Below are 21,099 nucleotides of genomic sequence, written 5' to 3'. Positions count from 1 at the left end.
TCTTTCAACATTAAATGTTGGGTGCAGAAGTGTGAACGGTGCCAAGCTGCAAAGGACTCTGCGCCCATCCCACATAGCTACAGTATATGGGCCATTTGCTTGCTTCAAAGCCAAATGAAATCTTGGCAATTGATTTTACCATTTTAGAACTAACCCGTAGTGGGATTGAGAACGTGCCAAATATGCCATGGCTGTCCCAAAGGCGGGATCAAAGGGCTTCTACTGTTGCCTGAGTCTTGACCAACGAGTATTTTTTTTCAAATTTGGGGTTCCTAGTCGCATTCATTCTGACCAGGGTAGAAGCTTAGAAAGTGCTCTGCTCTGTCAACTGTGCCATTTGTATAGCTTTGAAAAATGTAGGACTACCCCTTACCACCCGGCCGGAAATGGTCAATGTGAACGGTTCAACTGAACGCTTCATAATCTGCTCCGTACTATTCCACTATCTCAGAGGCATGACTGGGCATCATGTCTCCTGCAGGTGCTTTACTTTTATAACACTACACCTCGCCAGGGCACTGGGGAATCACCCTTTTTCTTAATGTTTGGTCAGGAGCCCAAACTCCCCATTGACTTTGTTTTTGGTCAGTTTCAAGACCCTATTAAAGGAACAGTTCAGGATTGGGTGCTAGATTCAAGAGTTTTATTGTCATATGCACGGTAAAACAGGTAGTTCTGCTATGCAATGAAATTCTTGTAACGGGAGAGTGAAACAGAGACGTCTGCCATGGAGGGCGCCATCTCTAGAGCATGCCTCAAGGCTGAAGGTGGGGTTTGCTGGGGCTCAGGCACAGCTTGCTACAAATGCGGGTTGAAGGAACGAAAGACATGACCTGCGGGTTAGGGAAGCACCTTTGCATGTTGGCCAGCTGGTCTACTTCCGAGACCACGACTTTAGAGGCCGCCATGAGATTCAAGACCTTTGGCGCCCTGAACTTTATCAGGTGTTAAGGCACCGTCTGGCGAGGAGCCGATTTACACCATTGCTCCTGTTACCAATTTGCGAGCCTCCCGTAATGTCCATAGGGACGTGTTGAAATGCTCAAGCACAACCGGCGCCTCAACCAGAGCCCCCTAGGTCAGAACCTTTTCCCGACACACCTGACAGCAATGCTTCAAGCAAAAGCGGCTCGTGGTTTTTATACCCTGTCGCCTCGTTATCCCAAAATTCAGTTGCTCCTGCGGTTACGGGCTCCCCCTGGGGATCCTGTTACTTTTCCTGTGGAGCTTGAGTTTGTGCACAGTTGCGGAGACAGAGGTGTTGAGATAGCTGTACCAAGCACTAACCAGCCGGCCCCACGCCATACCAACCGGGTGACTGCTGGGCAGCATTCTAATGTCCACCTCCCTCGAGCTGTTGGTGGGTCGTCTTCAGGAGTAATGCATGTCCAAACTGCCATTTTTCGTCCATGGTCCTAGTTTGTTTGCCATATTACTCGAGTTGACTTATGCGTCGTCGGGGTGATAGCACATCAAGGGGGGGCAGAATGTGGCATGTTGGTGTGTGCCACACCTGTGGTGATTAGGGGGCGGCACCAAACCAACCTATATATAAAGACTGATGGGTGGCCAGTGCACACGCTTTTTCATTAGGCCTATGGTGTTTTTATTATTGTTATAAAATAAAGTTAATGTAATTGTTATATCCTCAGACTTTACACAGCCTTCCATTAAGTTTGTCAGGGTTCTGGGGGCCCTTTCCAGACTTTTTACCTGCACTGGGGTCTCGTCTCTGCATCTTGGCGTCACCGCCACCCCAGTTGTGACAAATCGGCCGTGGTCAGCCAACAGTGATAATTTACCAAATAATTCATTTTGGAAAAACCAATAGAGTGAGGGTGCGATATTCAAACGGCCATGTAGCGAGGGTTGACTGTACAGAACCTATTCCCTGAGTTTGTAAACAATCTGACAATATGTAAGTATAACTACATCGACAATGTCATATGAACACACAAAAACGGAAAATAAACAGAACACCCCAAAAAATCGATCTCATCACGTTAATATCGGTCCGATACTAATACTACCTTTAGTATCGATATGATCGATGCGCCCATCCCTCGCACATACACGTTAGAGTTGAATATTGTGTACCAGTGGAAGGTTTGTTGATCACAAAGAGGAGAAGTGGGCCTCTCAACAAAGCTGTTTTCTGCATGAGTTCCACCCACACAAGCTAGCACACACACACACACACGCTTGCGCCCACCTCTCTTCCCCCCCCTGCTCGACCGAGGCGTTTCGGGGACTAATAATCAGGTTTCCAGTCAATCTTCATCGGGGCCTAGCAGGACTAAACGGCTCGACTATGTGGAGACAGAAGCTTGTCTCGTCTTGTTTGGTTTTTCTGCTGACGTTCGCCGATGCTTCGCGATGTAAGTTTGCACACTTTCACACTCAAAAAACACGTTTATCTTTCAGCAACTTTTTTTGGAGGAAACTTGAATAACTTTTTGTCACAGCTAACGTCAAAGAGTGAACGCCACATTGTTTTTAACGTTATCAAGCAGCTTACAATAACAAAAGGTCATTTCTTGGAAATCAAAATCACAATTTCGCAATGCCGCCCTCCACCCCCAATCCAGGTCATTGGCTTGGCCACTTTATCCATGCAGCCTCCATCGTCTGTCAGGAGATACATTCCTGCTTGGATTAGTCATACAGTGTGTTATTGCAATATCAAGCTGCATTCTTGTATGAACCGCACATATTTTAAGCGTCATGTTCAAAACAGACATTAACAACATATTTGTTGACACGCGTGTGCATCCGTGTGTGTGTGTGTGTGTGTGTCCCAGTCCTGAGCCAGAGCACGGCCTCACACTTCCTGCGCCGGCACAGGAGGGCCAACTCTATTTTTGAGGAGCACAAAGAAGGCAACCTGGAAAGGGAGTGCATCGAGGAGCTGTGCAACAAGGAGGAGGCCAGAGAGATCTTTGAGAACCAGCCTGAGACGGTAAGAAGGTCGACCTCTGACCTTGCCTGACTTAGGGGAAGAAGAGCACCTCTGGGGTTCGTAGGTGCAAAGTCACAGCCGTGGTTCAGTTCTTTAATTTACAGTATCTCACAAAAATGAACGCTGTACATCCTTCACATTTCAGCAAGCATTTTATCTTAAGGAACAATCCTTCACAAATTAAACTCTGATATAAAAGAGTAGTCAGTGTACAGCTTGTATAGCAGTGGAGACTGACTGTTCTCTGAAAATAAGTCAACACACAGCCATTATTGTGTAAGTAAGTACACCTCACGGTGAACATGTCCAAATTGTGTCCTCGGTGTCACTATTTAGTGTGGCACCATATATCTACCACAGCCTTAACCCGCTTGGGTATGGAATTCACCAGAGCATGAACATGTTAAACATCTTCTGGAAACATCTTCCACATCTCTATGATGACATCACTAATGTAGCTTTTGGATGTTAGACACCTTTCAGTCCTCCACATTTCTTCCGCTTGAGGATGCCCTGTAGGTGCTCAATTGGGTTGAGGTATGGAGGAGACATACATGGCCGCTCCATCACCTTCACCTTGTCATCTTGGAGGTGTGTTTGGTTGCATTATCATGTTGGAAAACTGCCATGTGGCCCAGTTTCCCAAGGGAGGGCGTCTTGCTCTGCTTCAGAGACTCACAGCACATGTTGGAATTCATGTTTCCCCTCAATGAACCACAGCCCCCCAATGCTGGCAGCACTCATGCAGCCCCAGACCATGACGCTACCAACATCATGCTTGTCGGTAGACAGGGCACAATTTTCTTGGCGCTCACTTGTGTTGCCGTTATTTAGACAACAATGGCAACATTTTCAGTGTATAGTGCATCTACAGCAGGGGTCTCAAACTCGCGGCCCGCGGGCCATTTGCGGCCCGCCAAGTCACATTTTGCGGCCTGCGACTTGTCTTCAGAGATGACTGTAATACGACAAGCGGCAAGCCAATGTTACTCGTAGGATGCACACATAAGCCTACACTAAACTAAGAGTGAGTGAGTCACTTCAAAAATGTGGGAAAAAAAATTCCACCCATTTTCTATACCGCCTGTCTTCATTAGGGTCATTGGTAAGCTGGAGCCTATCCCAGCTGAATGCAGCAAAATATAAACTGTGAAATTATTTATTTATTTATTTGATTCACCCTATTACTGTATCAAGATATTATTGTTATTGTGAGCCATGTATCGCGTGTCGTATCGTGAGGTATCCCGAGATTCCCAGCCCTACTACCCAATACTTGATGCGGCCCAGCCTCACTCAGACTCTACCTCCAGCGGCCCCCAGGTAAATTGTGTTTGAGACCCCTGATCTACAGTATACTGCTATGCAAGCTGTACACTGACATAACCACGTTTCAGCATTTTCCTTTGAAAATATATACTGTAGTAAAAAATGGTTGCTAAAATGTGAGGGGTGTACTCACTTTTGTTACTTTTGAGTACCGCACCTCTTGTGTGAAGCAGTATTTTTTACAGTATTGGTGGCAAAAGTGAGGATTAACTTGAGAAACTGTCCATCTGCCGTAAACAGAGTATTGAGGGACGTGGGAATGAGAAAACACAGTGGTGCCAATATTTAGTACTGTAGTTTCAATGGAGCAGAATTGCTACTGCACTATTACTTGCAACTGTAATGATACATGTAAGAATTAAACTTTTATGGAGCCCATCAGATGCAGCCAGGAACAGACTGTACATACATATTGTGTAGATACTGTAATACAGAGTTGTATAACAATGTTTTAACCACTTTCCCAGCTCTAAGATGCTTGGAAATATTCAGTAGGGCATGGAAGCATCTACTTATGTCATCGAAATGAGATACATAGAAACATATAACAGACATAACATAGAACGATTTGATATCGGATGAGTCAGATTTAACACTAAAGACAGAATAACCATGTTTCATTTTTATGAACATTGTTATACCTTGGACGCTTCATTTGGAGCTGGATTCTAAGCTGTAACATCTAAATCTATCTTGCAGGAGTACTTTTACCCAAAGTATATCGGTAAGTTTGCAGACTGCTTGCATGTTGAAATACAGTGGACTGTTCCCTTCATAGTAACATCCTGTCTGTCTGTTTAAGTGTGTCTGGGCTCCCACCGTGTTGGCATCAAAAAACAAACAAACTCTGATTCTGCAATTCCACCTGATCTTCGCATGTGTGTGAAGGGTGAGGCCTACTTTTATGATGTTTAGCTGGCAACACTTGGGGAATGATGTCATTGTTTAAAATATGTATAGTCAGCCATGTTCGATATGTCATTGCATCCAAATCTCTGTGTCGTTGTGTAGAAATCAGCAATCAGTGCACGCCGTACCCATGCTACAAGCAAGGTTCCGAGCGCTGTGTGGATGGTCAAGCCTCCTACACGTGTGTCTGCAAGCCTGGCTGGAAGGGGCAATGCTGTAATCACGGTAAACTGGCTAGGTCATATCAAGTCTAATTTAAATCACGTCTTAAAATAACGATTGTCATCTGCGCAGACATCGATGAGTGTTCAGATCCTGAGTTTCCAGCAGGATGTAACCAAAAATGTCACAATATCCCTGGAAGCTTCCACTGCATGTGTGAAGACGGCTACTTCCTCAGCGACAACATCAACTGTATAGGTAAGGCATGACTGTTCCGCAGCTGTATTATATACTGTCGGAATACAAAGTCTGAATTTCAAAATATTTTCTGAACGTGGGTTTGTGTGTGTCACTAGCCACAAGATTAGGTACAACTGAAAAACAAGAGCTGTATTAACATTTGCCAGGTAGGAATTACAGCCATTTTATGAAGAATCTGTCCATTTTAAATGGCTTCATGGTATTACGGACATTTGGCATAATAATAAATATGGGCTTCAGACTTCTGGCAGCAGGATTTTCATGAAACTTCAGTAGATTCTCACTATTCGCAAGGGTTGCGTACTTAGCCCACCCGTGAACGGCAAAAAAAAATGCAAATAATTGAGACGCCCTTCAAAATGTCTATTTTGAGACACACAAACCAACAAAACCCCTCCCTCACTCAAGGTGCAACCAAAAATAACACAAGTGGAACACATAGTGTTACTATGGGGGTATCGAAATAAGTGTTTACACACTAACATGCAAAACAATACTATTTTACACTACACATGGTGGATAACTTTCTGTTGGGGGAAATGTGTGCATGCGTATAGTATAAGCAGTATTTTCTCTTCTTCCACTTATGTATTATCTTTCATGTGAGTCCTTACGTGGTTGTTAACATAGGAGGACACATGTTATTGTAGCCAAGTGGTGATGTTCAGCAGCTGAGCAAATGTTTAATATTTCCTTGATAATGTAGTCAGTGTGAAGTATTTTTTTCACTGACTTGAAGTGACCCCATATGTAACATATGGTGATGATTGCCCCCCCCCAACACACTTTCCCCGTGGCGTCACAAAAGAAGGTTTATGCTTCAGCTTTAAGCAGACATCATCGCACTTATTTGTAGTTGTCTATGGCCTCACATTAGCAGTTTGTGATCTGATTTGTGTCTGTTTATCTTGAGCGTGTGTGCAGTACAAAGTCTCTCCAAACATGCGCTGACCCAATGAGGAACATTTCTCACATCTTTCAGAGGCACAGGTTTGCAAGTAGTTTGTCACTATATACTGTTTATTTAGCTGACCATTTGGTCTGTTAAGACTTTACCAACAATTTATTAGCGGGGGTTGTGAGGCATGCATTCATCAAATACTGTACTAGTTCAACATTTAGTAAAATATCTGTTAGTCGATGCTTAAAATCCGCAGTTATGTGATATGAGTTAGTTTTTATGGCAAACGACACATTTGGGTGTTTAACTTTCTCACAGGCAGGCCCCTGTCAGTCAGAGTCCACAATCGCACATCCAGCTCAAGAATTGTGAGCACTGGGACCCCACAGGGGTGTGTGCTGAGTACACTCCTCTACACGCTCTTCACCTACGATCCCAGAACAACACCAGCATCATTAAATTAGCGGATGACACTACAGTCATCGGACTGATCACTGGTGGTGTTGAAACATCATACAGAAGAGAGGTGGCGGACCTCATAACTTGGTGTCATGATAACAATCTCCTTCTCAATACAGATAAGACTAAAGAGATGATCATCGACCCAAGAACAAGGGAAAAGGAGCCGCATAGACCCCTGTTTATTGATGAGACTGAGGTGGAGAGGGTGAAAACCTTCAAGTTCCTTGGCACACACATCAGCGAGGACCTCACCTGGCCTCACAACACCCAACAAATTATCAAGAAGTCCCAAAGGAGACTGTACTTCCTGAGAAGACTGAGGAAATTTGGCATGTCCACCAAAATCCTTAGTTGCTTCTATAGATCGAAAGTGTCCTTACAGCCTCCATCACTGTTTGGTACGGTAACTGTACAACACGCGATAGGAAGGCACTCCAGCGGGTGATCAAGACCTCACAGAACATTGTTGGGGCAGCCCTCCCCTCATTGCAAGACATTTATAAAACTAGAGTCCTACGAAGAACACACAACCTCATCAAGGACAGCACACATCCACAACACTCATTATTCACACTCCTACCGTCAGGCAGACGCTACAGGAGTTTGAAGTCCAGGACCACAAGACTGGCGAACAGCTTTTACCCACAGGCCATCAGGCATCTCAACGAAGCACTCACACACGCCGCATGCAACACATGCACACACTCATAACTCTATTTATTTATTTATTGGTATTAATGTCTCTTCTGTTCTTCTTGCTTAATTTATTGGTATTAATGTTTCTTATGTTCTTATTCATTTTCTTGTGTTTTCTTTCTTTTTTTGGAGAATGAACAGAACAAGAATTTCATTGCATAGCAGAACTACCTGTTTTACTGTGCATATGACAATAAAACTCTTGAATCTTGAAGTGATGTTAGGTTTTCCAGAAGAGATTGCATCTGTAAAAAAATATTTACAAATCATATTTTAAGGCCTCTCTCTATTGACTCTTTTCAGATGTCAATGAGTGCCTGATGTATCCCAGTATTTGTGAAAAACCAGCTAAATGTGTCAACACCCCAGGCATGTTTGAGTGTGTGTGTCCACCAGGATTCAAATACAACTTCACTTCCAAAACCTGCAATGGTGAGTAACACAACTCCTGACACTCCATTGCTATCTTAGAGAGAATTACAGCCTTATGTTAAATTAACTAATGTCATTTTTCCTAACAAAATACAGCAGTCAGTACCACATAATGGCAAAGGAGAAACATACTTTAATAAAATATTTAAAAATAACTCAATCCATAGTCATAGTCTGTATGCCATGGACGATGTAGGATTACATTAAAATTTTGCACGCTTGAAAAAAAAAGAAATGCCAGTGATTCTAGCAGTGATGTGCAGTCAGGGGAGGCAAGTGAGCAGAACCTATTATGATGGAGAAAAAAAACAATGATTACATAACATAAATATTACTAGTCCATTGAACTGTATTCTAAATGTATTTTCTTTAGTACAGACCGCTGAATTTGTACATTTCCTGAATACAGGGAAGAAACCTAGGATGAGGCTGCCGCAAGCACCTCTTCTCGAGTGCACACTGAGTTGGAGCATGGCGCTTGCCAGTTTCTGTTTGTCAGCATGTCGCCAATAATATAATGTTGCAGAAACAATTATTATGCACCATGACTTTCTACAGCATGTGTAATTTCTGTCATGTAAGTGTGACATCATTATCCTTGCTAATCGGACAATAAAATGCATAGAAATGTCAGACGGGAGGCACTTGCGGCCCTTCCGTAGAAATGAAAAGCCAGTGTTCTTTTTGACAGTCAAATGCAAGATATTTTTTATGCTCTGCTGAAAGAATGAATGAATTTGACTGCCAAGATGGAGGAATATATCCCCAAACTCACCAGGAGCTAATCCTACTTTTACAACAAAGTATCAGAGCTTTTCCTGGAGAAGGAAAGGCTGCATGTACTTCATATACAGATTAAAGGTAACACAAATGTTTTTCAGTTAATACAAAAATAAACAGATGGGACTAAGAAGTATTTGAAAACAATCTGAAGACATTTTGTAACCAAAGTGAATTATTGTCTTCTTTTCTTGTTCTCTTCTATATGAGCAATTCTAGCATAAGTTTACAACATACCAAATGTAGAAAATAATGATAGGCGGTCTGAATACATCGTTGCAGATGTGGATGAGTGCCAGTCAAGCGTGTGCGGTGGCACTTGTATCAACAACGTAGGCAGCTACAAGTGCCACTGCGATGGCCGTCAAGGTGTTCACTTGGCGGACGATGAGCACAGCTGTGAAAAGATCCCAGTCTGTGTGGAACTGTATGACTCCAAACATGCTGAGATGCTGTACCTGGGGGAGCAGTTTGCAGGGCTCCCTGTGATATATCTTCTCTTTCGCCTGCCAGAGAACACAAAGTGAGTGCAATAACCTTCAGTCACGTGTCATGGGGTGGGAATGCTGCTACATTAAGTTTCTGTTTTGCATTACACCACAAGGAACCAAAACAGAATCAAGTAAAAAACATACAGTAAGGCGCAAAAGTCTTTGGTCATCACTCGTGCTTGGTTTCACCAGAAGAAATAGTCGGAAAAGTACGGGCATGAACAATTACACTATTTTGGCTTCTTCTCCAGTTAGGCTTTAGAGAGGCAGTTCCCTTTCACTTTATGTTGTTGCGTGGTTTATTTGGTCAGTGTTGTTCCCTTAATTGTATACTTAATTGTATTTCACTATGTGTTATAAAAACATAACTATGCATTGAAGTAAAGGGAAGGCAAATTGTTCTATTAAAGGACAGATGAGTAATTATACTGTATATGGTCATTATTGTTAAAACAACACGTGAAATGTAACCTTTGCTGTTTGCACAATATTGTATACTCGCACAGAGTTGCAGATGAATGAAAGTGAAATGGGGTCATAATGTAATTATTGTTTTTTTATTACATTGCAAACTCTTTCTGCTGTGTTTCTGACTGCTAGGTTTGCAGCTGAGTTTGACTTCCGCACGTTCGACCCAGAGGGAGTTATTCTCTATGCTGAGTCCTCCCGGGACTCATGGTTCATGCTGGGGCTACGAGGTGGCCACATTGAGGTCCAGTATAAAAATCCACACACTTTCAAGGTGACCAGTGGAGGCAAAGCTATCAACGATGGACAGTGGCATGTGGTAAGATTTTTAATCAGGGTTCGAATGTCTACATCAGGGTTACTCAACTGGCGGCCAGACAAGGTGAGGGCAGTTCAAACTTAGGAGCGACTAACGTTTTTGCAGCAGATTCCTAAAAACTTACATGGATATTATATGCAAAATAACAGTGATAGTGAAGGTAGAAGTCTGGTCCTTGGTCCTGAGCTTTCTGGAAATGGGACGCACTTATTCCACCTATAAAGCCATTTGAAAAAACCTCCAAAAACCGGCAACAATGCTCCATTTACAGTACATAATGTGACGTGCATATTAACCAAGCTACAGCGACATTGTTATTATTATTATTAACATTGTTATGCCGAAGAACTATGTTACTGGCTTAGTGACACCTCGCCACGCCACACCGGCTAGCTACTAGCCGGCTAACGATACAGTGTTACATATTGGAGCTGCCACCACTGCTGCTGTGTTTTTGTTTTTGAGTTCTGAAAGGTTAACACTTTGTGTAGCGTTGGTTTCTATGTGGCTATTAAAATAAACGCGCAGGAAGGAAGTTCCGGCGATGCTTAAAAAGACCAAAATACAGCAAAATACCGTAAGTACTACATGTTGGCATGAATGTGCCTTTTACTACATGGTCACAGCATGTACGTATATGAAACCATAAAACCTTGTTGGAGGCTTTTGGAGGTGGCCTTTGAAGGCACAATATGTGTCCCATTTGTGCAGTAATTAGCTGCCTTTTTCTTTTTAGCTGTTTTTATATCTTCAGAAGGCACAGAGCCTTCATGAGCAAATCAGCAAATCTTTAGATATACTGTATTTTCTGTCTGTGAGCCCGTTCTCAAATTGAGAAAGTTAGGTAAACAGTTTTACTTTTAATTGAAGACAAATATTCTTAATCTGTTGCTGAAGAATAATCAAAAGTTAAGTTTTTAGCTTGTTATTAGAAAAAAGCAAAACATATCGTAATAAGAATTGGTTAGTTATGCTTTTTAATATAAGATGTTTTTTCTCATGTGAAAATTGCTGGACAAGATATTTTTTAGAAAGTTAGAAACTGAAACTATTGCTTAAAAATGGGACATTTTTACTTTCTTGAAATTTTGTTTTTGCAGTGTGAAAAATCAAAGGATGTGACGTGGCACTTGTATATTTATTACTTATAGATCTTTATAAATATTCATATTCATATACATATCTACATATTTTATATTATTTATATATTTGTATATAGTTTTAACATTTTGCAAAAAAGGAGAAAAATGTTATCTATATGTATTTAAAGAGAAAAAAATGTTATTTGTATGAACTTTTTCGCTTTACATTGTGGCTTTTTGTTCTATTTTTCCCATTTTTGCTGTTGTTTTTTTGTTCTATTTTATATCGACAATGTGCTGCGGGGGGCACAAATGGCTCCCGGTGCCTCACATTGGACACCATGAATTTAGTTGAATAGCCCTGGTCTACATGTTGCTGCACATTTTTAAATCCCTGCTGTAATGGAAGTGATATTAATAAAATGATAAGTGTCATCTATGACATGTAGATCTCTGTGGATGAACTGGAGAACAGCATCAGTGTGAAGATAAGCAAGGAAGCTGTAATGAGCATCAACAGTCCAGAGAGTCTCTTTACTCCTGTTAATGACAAACTGGAGACCAAAGTTTACATCGCTAGTTTGCCCAACCGGACCAACAATGTCATCAAACCTGTAAGCTGGTTCAGAATAACATTTCTGAAAAAGATAGGAATCTAAAATGAATAAGCCACTCACCATCCATCCGTCCATTAGATCAACGCCAGACTTGATGGCTGCATCCGGGGCTGGAACATAATGAACCAGGGAGCATCTGGAGTAAAGGAGGTCATCCTGGAGAAGAAGAGTAAACAGTGTTACGTGTATGTTGAACCAGGATCTTTCTTCACTGGGGAAGGATTGGCACACTTCAATATTGACTACAGTGAGTAAGTTAAGTCAGATTTGATCAGCTCCCCGCTGTTAGTGGAAGTAAAAGTAAAAAACGGAAGTAAAAAATAAACAACAAGAAGAAACTCTGCCAATGCTGTGCAATGCTGAGTCCCTTTCCTATTATTATGTCTATTATATGTTACGGTTGTGAACGATAAACCGATGCGAGCGGATATCCAGTTTGACGGGTAAGAGATACAGGTGCACCGGTAGAAGCCTCCTGGATCGATAAGATACAACCAGAAGAGGTTTTCTATACTCTAACTATGGAAATATTTCATTTATTAATTAGGAATCCTACTCTGAAAATCACTTATCAATGTGGCGTCTGGTACCAATTAACCGTGATAAACAAGGGATTACTGTATTTGTATTTTAATTCATTTAGCCGTTTTTATGCTTGACAAACTTAATTTAGGCAAGAAATAGGCAAAATTAGCTTAAGAATTCATATGTTTTGACTAATAATAGGCCATACTCAACCATGAAACAGCAGGATTTAATTAATATATTTTTGAAAAACCGTGATCAGAGTGAAGCCACGAAATTCGAACCACAAGGTGGCGAGGGACTGTGTTTCTTACTTATTGTCAAGGGATTGCAAGTTAACTCTGTATACTGTTCCTTCATGTGCGTGTAGGTGACTCAGGTAGCTGGAAGGTGGATTTAAGGCTGAATATACGTCCTTCCAGCAGCTCAGGTGTCGTATTTGCCCTGGTTTCCAACAACACAGTCCCACTGTCGGTCGCTGTGTTAACACAAGGAGAAGAGGATGCTGTATGTTCAGTTCATACATTTTTGTTATAATAAAGCACAGTTTGGAATATTTCCTGTAAACAGGCTTAAACTTTGCAATGTTGTCATCTGATGCAGAACCTGCAAGTTTTCCTGAATGGGGTTTCCGTGGTAACGCTGGACTCACTGATGTTATGCTACCCTGACCACTTAACAGTGCTGCTGAGTGTAACTCCTACAGAAATACAACTCTCAGCAAACTCCTCCACTGTTAAGTACGTAGCGCCTGGCGCCCTGCAGGAGGCACTGCAGCGCCTTAACTCCAACATGCAAAGCCCCATCAGTACCTACATTGGTGGTATACCAGGTCAGTACAAAAGAACAGAAATCAAATAGAAGTGTCTGTATTGCTTAAGAAGATCAGCATTTACTCAGGGACATATGCTAACCATATAGAGGCCAATTTCCCTCCCCAGCTCTAGGTAATCATTCCAGTATGCCTACCAAGCAGAGTTATCCATTTATAGAACAGCTGTTGTTGAGAGTTCTTCCAAAAAGGTCTTCAAAGCAAACTTCAAGTAGTTACAGGAAACCTTTCCCCCTAAGAATTGCCAAGTGGCATTATGGCAATCCTGATTGATTCCAGGAAGAAATGCTCTGTTTTTCTTTGTGGTCTCATTAGTCTATCTGCTACAGTAACTGCAGTTACTAGAATTTACACCACACATCTGATGTCATTGAGACGATAAAAGAAGATTAATTGTCTGTATTCTTTACATTACATTTAAAGGTGTCCATTGGGGTCACCACAGTGCTTTTTGTGTGCAGAACCCTTATTTGCTAGTTCGTAACATATTTGAGATGAGGTATTTAGTTCACTTGACACATTAAATGATGACCTTCAAAACATGACATTGCATTTATAAATGTAATTAATTATATTTCTTGTTGTGAACGTTACACTTTGAAACTGCTGTTTGTGATCCAAAACATTTTTGGCCATACATGGTTCTAAAGATATTGTTATTGCAAAGCTTCAAACATGGAAACTTATTCAAGATTCAAGATTCAAGAGAGTTTTATTGTCATGTGCATGGTAAAACAGCAGTTATACTATGCAATGAAAATCTTATTCTGTTCATTCTCCCAAGAAAAGAAAGAATAAGAACATAAGAAACATAACCATATATAACCAATAAATTAAGCAACAACAACAGAAGAGACATTAAAACAAATAAATAAATAAATAAATAAAGTGCTATGAGAGTGTGCGTGTGTTGCATGCGGCGTGTGTGAGTGCTTCGTTGAGAAGCCTGATGGCCTGTGGGTAAAGCTGTTTGCCAGCCTTGTGGTCCTGGACTTCAAACTCCTGGAGCGTCTGCCTGACGGTAGGAGTGTGAATAATGAGTGCTGTGGATAATGAGTGTTGATGTATGTTTACATGTACACAAAAACGCGATTAAGGTTTTGGGAAAAATTCATATTAATGCCTCTATTCAATTAATCAGTCACCTGTATTTGCCAGGCGTTCAAAAAAAGGTCTACAAAAGCAAATAACCGTCTCTAATCAACGATGGGTCAAAAAACATTGGCATTAACAGCTGTGGCTGTAGGCAGCCTCCTGGTGTAGTTTTTATTTACTCCAAAATGTGGCATTAGCTGTATTTGAATTATCATTAGTAATCAGAATCCAGCATCTTTATATACCTCTGCTTTAAAATGTCGGTTGCACTACTCAGCATGTTACACAAAGCCGCCGTCCACACACAAACGCTCCCTGAACGCTCTTCAACAAAGCTATATAAGAAAGAACGTATAAGACCTGTCGTCTTCCGATTGTCTAGACTAAAGACAAAGCCATTTTGCAGTACGGTGTAAGACAAAAGAAACATAGGGGAAATGTCGACTGGCAGTCCTGCCAGCCAAAATATTCAGATATTATGTTGGCTTTTCAGCAGCAGTACACAACCGGTCACTTCTGGTCATGTGATGATGGGGAAGTGACGTGATCCTTCCCAGAAAGCAGTGTTTTGCTTGTCCACACAGCAACGACGAGGCGGTTTTATCAGATTTCTCCACTCTGGAAGCTGTTAAAAAAAAACCAAACTATTTCAGGGTACCCAGACTGCTGTTGCCGTGTGGATGAAAGGTCGAAATTATAAAATTCTTTACAATTTTAACCTGAAAACATTCTCGTATGGACAGGCCCTTACTGTTGATAAAAATGAACTCATCAGTGGTATTAATGCTGGCTGAGCAGTTTACTCCTAACCGATATTACAACACCGGTTCTGTTGCTGCTGTGTTGCGCAATATTTCTTCTTGATAAATAATCATGTGGTCAAAGATAGTTATGTTTTCTTTTACACTTTCATATGTAATGAGTTTTCAAATTTTGGAAATAACAACCTCTCCAGTTATTGCCTGCTTCCAGGTAACTCCCTCCTGAGAACGAAAACATGTACCTTTTTGGCTCTGGAGGAAGTACAAACTGTTACTATGGATTCCATTAATTAGTCGTATGGGATAGAGGGACTCTTGCTATGACATGACTAGCACTTAGGGCCCTAAGTGCTAGTCGATTTAGCCTTGACGATTTAGCCAGCGCATGCCTGACGTGATCATTTTGATGGCATATGTTGAACTGCCGACGTTTTTTTTGCAATTTTGGGCGTATACATATAGTCTTCATAATGAGTTTGACGTACAGTATACATGACGTATTAGTAACTTATATAGAACGTTTCTATAACCTATAGACAAGTTATATCAACAAATGCGTAGTGTGTTGCCGGCGTTCACAACTTATGCCCAATGCCCAACGCCTGTCACACCTTGACGATTTAGCCAGCGTACACCAACGTAGAAAAAATTTGGCCAATACACTGGCATACGTCGAATAAGTTATGGGTAAGTTTTGTATATGTTAACAGCACGCTGAAGCACGCCGGCATACATCGTAGTACGTCCAAGTTGTCTAAAAATTTAGTGCGTGCACAAAACTTTTCAACGTATTTCAACGTATGATTCATACGTCCCGCATCCGCGGGCAATAAGTTATGCGATCGTTGATGCCCGTTCACACCTGTTATTTGTAAGTTACACACAAGTCGTAATATGTCAACATACCTTGAGACAAAACTGTGTCTTCTTGGCAAGCTTTGGCTGAGAGGAGATGGAGGCTGTCGTGTTTGCATTAGCAGATAAGTTAGCAGCTTGACTATGGAATCACAGGAGTGCCAAAATTAAAAGGGAATATGTGTGGAAATACAAAGAGAATTAATAATACAAAAATATACAAATGTGGAAATACAAAGACTCAATAATATTCTTTTTCCATTTTGTCATTGTTTTTTCTGTATTGTCCTTGTTTTTTCCAATTTGCCGTTGTTTTTCCTGTTTTGTATTTGTCTTTTCCACTTGCGTTTTGTCATTGCATTTAGTAATGACAAAGACAAAACAGGAAAAGCAGAAAAATGCAGAATGCAGAAATGCAGAATGCAGAAAAAACAATGACTAAATGGAAAAAGAATATGACTACAGTTGTATATTTTTTTTTATTATTGCTTCTCTTTGTATTTCCACATGTATCCCCTTTTAATTTTGGCACTCCTGTGATTCCATACTTGACCAGTACTAACAGTGCATCAAACCTAACTTGATGTCAAACCTAACGCTAACTTGGACAGTAACATGCTGTATCTCTCCATTCTTTTTCAAAGTAAATACTCCTATGCACTTTATGTTGACGTGATCAATAATGCTTGATTAAAACGTGCATTGTTTCTCTCAGACAAAGCGCAAAAAAATAAAAAATAAATGTTAGATCTATTCCCAGTGTCACAGTACCCTCTACTGGTCAAGCTAAGATAGTTTTGTCTCAAGGTATGTTGACGTATTACGACTTGTGCGTAACTTACAAATAACGTGTGTGAACGGGTGTCAACGATGGCATAACTCATTGCCCGCGAATGCGGGACGTATGAATCATACGTTGACATACGTCGAAAAGTTTTATGCAGGCACAACATTTTTGAACGGCTTAGACGTATGCTGGCGTGCTTCCGCGTGCTGTTAACATATACAAAACTTACCCATAACTTATTCGACGTACGCCAGCGTATTGGCAAAATTTTTCATACGTTGGCGTAAGCTGGCTAAATCGTCAAGGTGTGACAGGGCCTTTAGAGAGCTAGAGTGAATCAATAATCTATTGGACAATCGGGCATTAGGTAGGCCTGTCACGATAATCGATAAATCGATAAATCGATTAATCGAACGATTTCCCAGCATGCTTTGCTGACTGTTGTAAATGGCTGCTAAGTTACACGTTTAGAGCTCACATAGTTGTTGGTTATTGTTCTGCATTGTTCGTTGGTAGTGTCTTGTCTGTTGTTACCTACCTATTGTGTTGCTGTGTGATGTTTTAGCTCTTTCTTTTATGACACCGTGAGTAAGACTGGTATGTGGAGTGGTGACCTTCCACGATTTCAGTGCAGTGATAAGTGCATTGTGAGCTCTGCTTGCAAAATAAAGAGTTCCCCCTTCCTCAGTGACTCGTGAGCGCCGCAATACGTGCAGTTAACTTCTGTGTCTTACTAATGTGGCTCACACACGTACACTATACTTGCGTACCACCTAGTTGTTAGTAAAATTTGTTATCGTGGCAGGCAAACCATTAGGAGTGCCATCTAGATGTTTCCACAACTGGAAAATCTTCCTGTCTGTGCATACAGTCATGAAAAAATTATTACACCACTCTTGTTTCTTCAGTTTATTGATTCATTTTAATGCCTGGTGCAACTAAAGGTACATTTGTTTGGACAAATATAATGATGATAACAAATATAGCTCATAAGAGTTTAATTTAAGAGCTGATATCTAGCAACTTCCATGGTTTTCTTGATAATAACCAAAATCACTTTAGTTTTTACATGAATAGTTATAGCATTGTACTGCCAAAAAATGTAATTCTTCTGAGCTATTTTTGGTATATTTGTCGAAACAAAGGTACTTTTAGTTGTGTCAGGCATCAAAATGAACAAAAACTGAAGAAACAAGGGTGGTCTAATCATTTTTTCCATGGCTGTATATATATTGTACATCTTTTGGTAAAATGTCACCATGTCTGTCTTGCTCTCAGATGATGTCCCGTTAGCTGCGACCCCAGTGACAGCCTATTATCACGGCTGCATGAGCATCTCTGTCAATGGCCAGATGTTGGACTTCGACGAGGCCCTGAGCAAACACAACAGTATCAAGTCCCATTCCTGTCCTCCTCCTTCACCCCCAGAGACTGATGCTCCTCACGCACATGGAGAGTGACCTTGATTAACCACAACCCCCACCACTCGCAGTAGGCAGCGATGTCCTTATTCCTTGTGGGATATTTCAAATATAGGACACAGGATATGAGGGAGGATGAGGGAAAGAGCCAGAAGAGGAGATAGTGTTAGACGGTTGTAGTTGTGTTTTTTTTGCCACAGATGTCTTTCTTACAGTATATCCTATATTTTTCATCCATACAATATATACTTCCCTGTTCTGGGAGCATTTTGTTCTGATTACTTGTATTGAAGTACGACGACAGCTCGTTTGCTGGAAGCTGGATGACGTAGTTGTAGCACTTCGTTGCTACCGAGAAATTCCAAGAAATGTTGGAAAACAGCAGAGCGTTTTAGCACGCATACCAAGTGTTGAGCAAGAGATGGTTGTTTTTGGGTCACATATGCTCCCTGCAGACCACCTGGAGCCTGTCCTCTATCAGTGGATCATGGTGCAATCCTTGTACAGACAAATTACTTGAAATAAAAATACATAATGAAGATTATGCGTAATGATGTTTTTACAGCCAAACTGTATTACAATAAATCAATCACATTTGGTAACTTGGGTATTGAAAATGGACCTGCACGCTTCACAATGAAGCAGTAGTATTATGTGATTTCTCCCAGCCAATCGTCAAAGAGTCACAATCATAATGTATTTTGTGAGGGCCCTCTAAAGTGTTAATAAAATGCTGATATGTTTTGATCCATGTAATTCTTCTGCATTCTTCAGGTATTCCAACAATACATTGACCTGGCTTTTGTAGAAAAACAAAGTAGGACTGTGTAGTTTGTGCTGCTTTTGTGGTGTTTATGATAAAAGAGCTCATTTGTATACTGCTACAAATACAGAATACTAAATTAGTTTCATGAAAGTCGTTTAAATGTAATTTGGCAGTGTTGATGATTTACGTGATCATATTCTTCCCTGTAACTTGTGTCCATGGCGATACAGGACTGTGGTATCTATCGTACTCATGCATTAATTGTTTGTGGGTGAAAAACATTTTTCCTTTAATGCAGGGGTGTCCAAACTTTTCCACAGAGGGCTAGCGGTGGGCGATACTGTATATTTTGGTATCTATCCAATACCAACTAAATACAGTATTTTACCAGTATTGTCGATACTGATACTATTTACTTGAAAATGTAGTCATTTAACTTTGGAGTCGTACCATCCTCTGTATGTTTTGGACAGACCGGTGAAGAGAGGGACTGAACAGTCACCTGATCACTACCTGGTAATGAGTTGGATCAGATGGTGGGAGACGATGCACACCCTAGCGCTCATAATGAGGGTGTGCTGGGAACATTTGGCAGAATCTCCCATTCGTCGAGTCTCCAAGTTACACATCAGCTCAATCCTGGGGGAGGCCAAGGCTATTGAGTCAGATACTGAGTCCAAATAAGCCGTGTTTTGTGCCTCCATTGCTGAATCAGCTGATCAGAGGACAGTGGCAGTCACGGTGCCAATATTGATGGTGGACGCCAAAGGTGATGGAGGCCCACAAGCTGAAGGAGTCTTACAGAGCATGGTTGGCTTGTTGGACTCTGGAAACAGCTGACAGGTACCGGCAAGCCAAGCGGTGCATAGCTATGGCGGTGGTTGAAGCAAAACCTTGTGTGTGTAAGGAGTTAGGTGAGGCCATTGAGCACAAACCGTCCGACACCTGGGCGGTGGAAGGAATAATCCCACTAACACACTTCTGTAGAGAAAGCACAGTCTGAGTGTACAAACACTGGCATGTCCGTCACCATGACAACAAGATGCAGGACGGTGTGAGCGAAAAGGAAGTCAGCAAAGGCTCTATCCGGTGAGATGGACAGGAAGTCCCCTTTGTTCTGTGGTTTGATCTGGATACGAAGACACACTGTGAAACCATAGACATAGATAGATGTCGATGCTTCGATGGTGTCCTGATGGCTTCATCAAGCTGTGACCTTTAGTGTTTACTGGGGCGTAGCTGAGTGTGACGATTCTGCGATGAGACACAGCACCTACCAATCTGAGGCCATGGTTCTCAGTCGTGAAAGGGTGGATTGCACCCCATGGGTTTGCGATGACGTCTTGCCCCACATGGAGAAGTTCAAGTATCTCGGGATCTTGTTTACGAGCGAAAAAAGGATGCTGCCTAAGATCAACAGTCGGATCGGCGGAGTGTCTGCAGTGTGACTGTGGGAAAGTTGTGGTGAAGAGAGAGCTGAACCAGAAGGCAAAGAAGGCATCTAGTCCGGACACCTCCTGGACTCCTCCTGAGTGAAGTGTTCCAGGCATGCCCTGCTGGGGTAAGATCCCTGGGAAGACCTAGGGCAAGAAGTACGTGTCGCAGTTGGCCAGGGAACACCTCAGTGTCTCCCAGGTGGAAAGGAAAAGGTGCCTAGATAAGCATAAGAAAATAGATGGATGGGCGTTCAAGATCATTAAATGATTTTGTGATGTCGCCTCTAATTTGTTGATCATGATTAGAATAAAACACAGGACAAAGATTTTAGGAAAGCAAACATTTTTGACAATATACAATAGTTAATGCAACAATATAAGACAATGCAACAACATAAAATTATAAAATGATTCCCTTTTTTTTTTACATATAATTATTTGAGTAAAATAAAGTCAGTAATACAAAATAACTAAACAAAAGCAAAAACTACTATTGGCTTTTGCCCACAAAGCTCAGACTGAGTTTGCAAACATTATACTTGGAGCAGTGATGTAACAATACAACACAACAACAAAAACCCAAATGTATATTCGTGACAATAAACATAGATGAGCACTGAAAAATATTGCTCTCATCACGCCAATATATCATTCGTCATACCGATACTTGAAACGACATTTTGAACACCCCTGCTCCAATGTCATCAAATGGTGCATAGCAAGGTGTAATGGTAAAAATGGTCTTCAATGGTG

The 21,099-nt window shown here is 41.3% G+C and overlaps 1 protein-coding gene across 1 annotated transcript; it reads left to right on the top strand.

The window, feature by feature from the left end:
- Positions 1 to 2,096: 2,096 nt before the first annotated feature.
- Positions 2,097 to 19,070, top strand: pros1 (protein S). Its single transcript, XM_054770234.1, has 14 exons — positions 2,097 to 2,378; positions 2,802 to 2,959; positions 4,988 to 5,012; positions 5,091 to 5,177; positions 5,300 to 5,422; positions 5,492 to 5,617; positions 7,983 to 8,111; positions 9,174 to 9,414; positions 9,983 to 10,169; positions 11,701 to 11,865; positions 11,947 to 12,115; positions 12,764 to 12,900; positions 12,997 to 13,225; positions 18,002 to 19,070. Exons 1-14 carry the CDS (start codon positions 2,312 to 2,314, stop codon positions 18,181 to 18,183), a joined length of 2,025 nt encoding a protein of 674 aa, XP_054626209.1. The 5' UTR covers positions 2,097 to 2,311; the 3' UTR covers positions 18,184 to 19,070.
- The last annotated feature ends 2,029 nt before the right edge of the window (positions 19,071 to 21,099 follow it).

The sequence above is a fragment of the Dunckerocampus dactyliophorus genome, chromosome 3, assembly GCF_027744805.1.
Source record: "Dunckerocampus dactyliophorus isolate RoL2022-P2 chromosome 3, RoL_Ddac_1.1, whole genome shotgun sequence".
Taxonomy (NCBI): Eukaryota; Metazoa; Chordata; class Actinopteri; order Syngnathiformes; family Syngnathidae; genus Dunckerocampus; species Dunckerocampus dactyliophorus.
The sequence above is the reverse complement of the archived record's forward strand: the minus strand, read 5'-3'. Positions and strand labels throughout refer to the sequence as shown.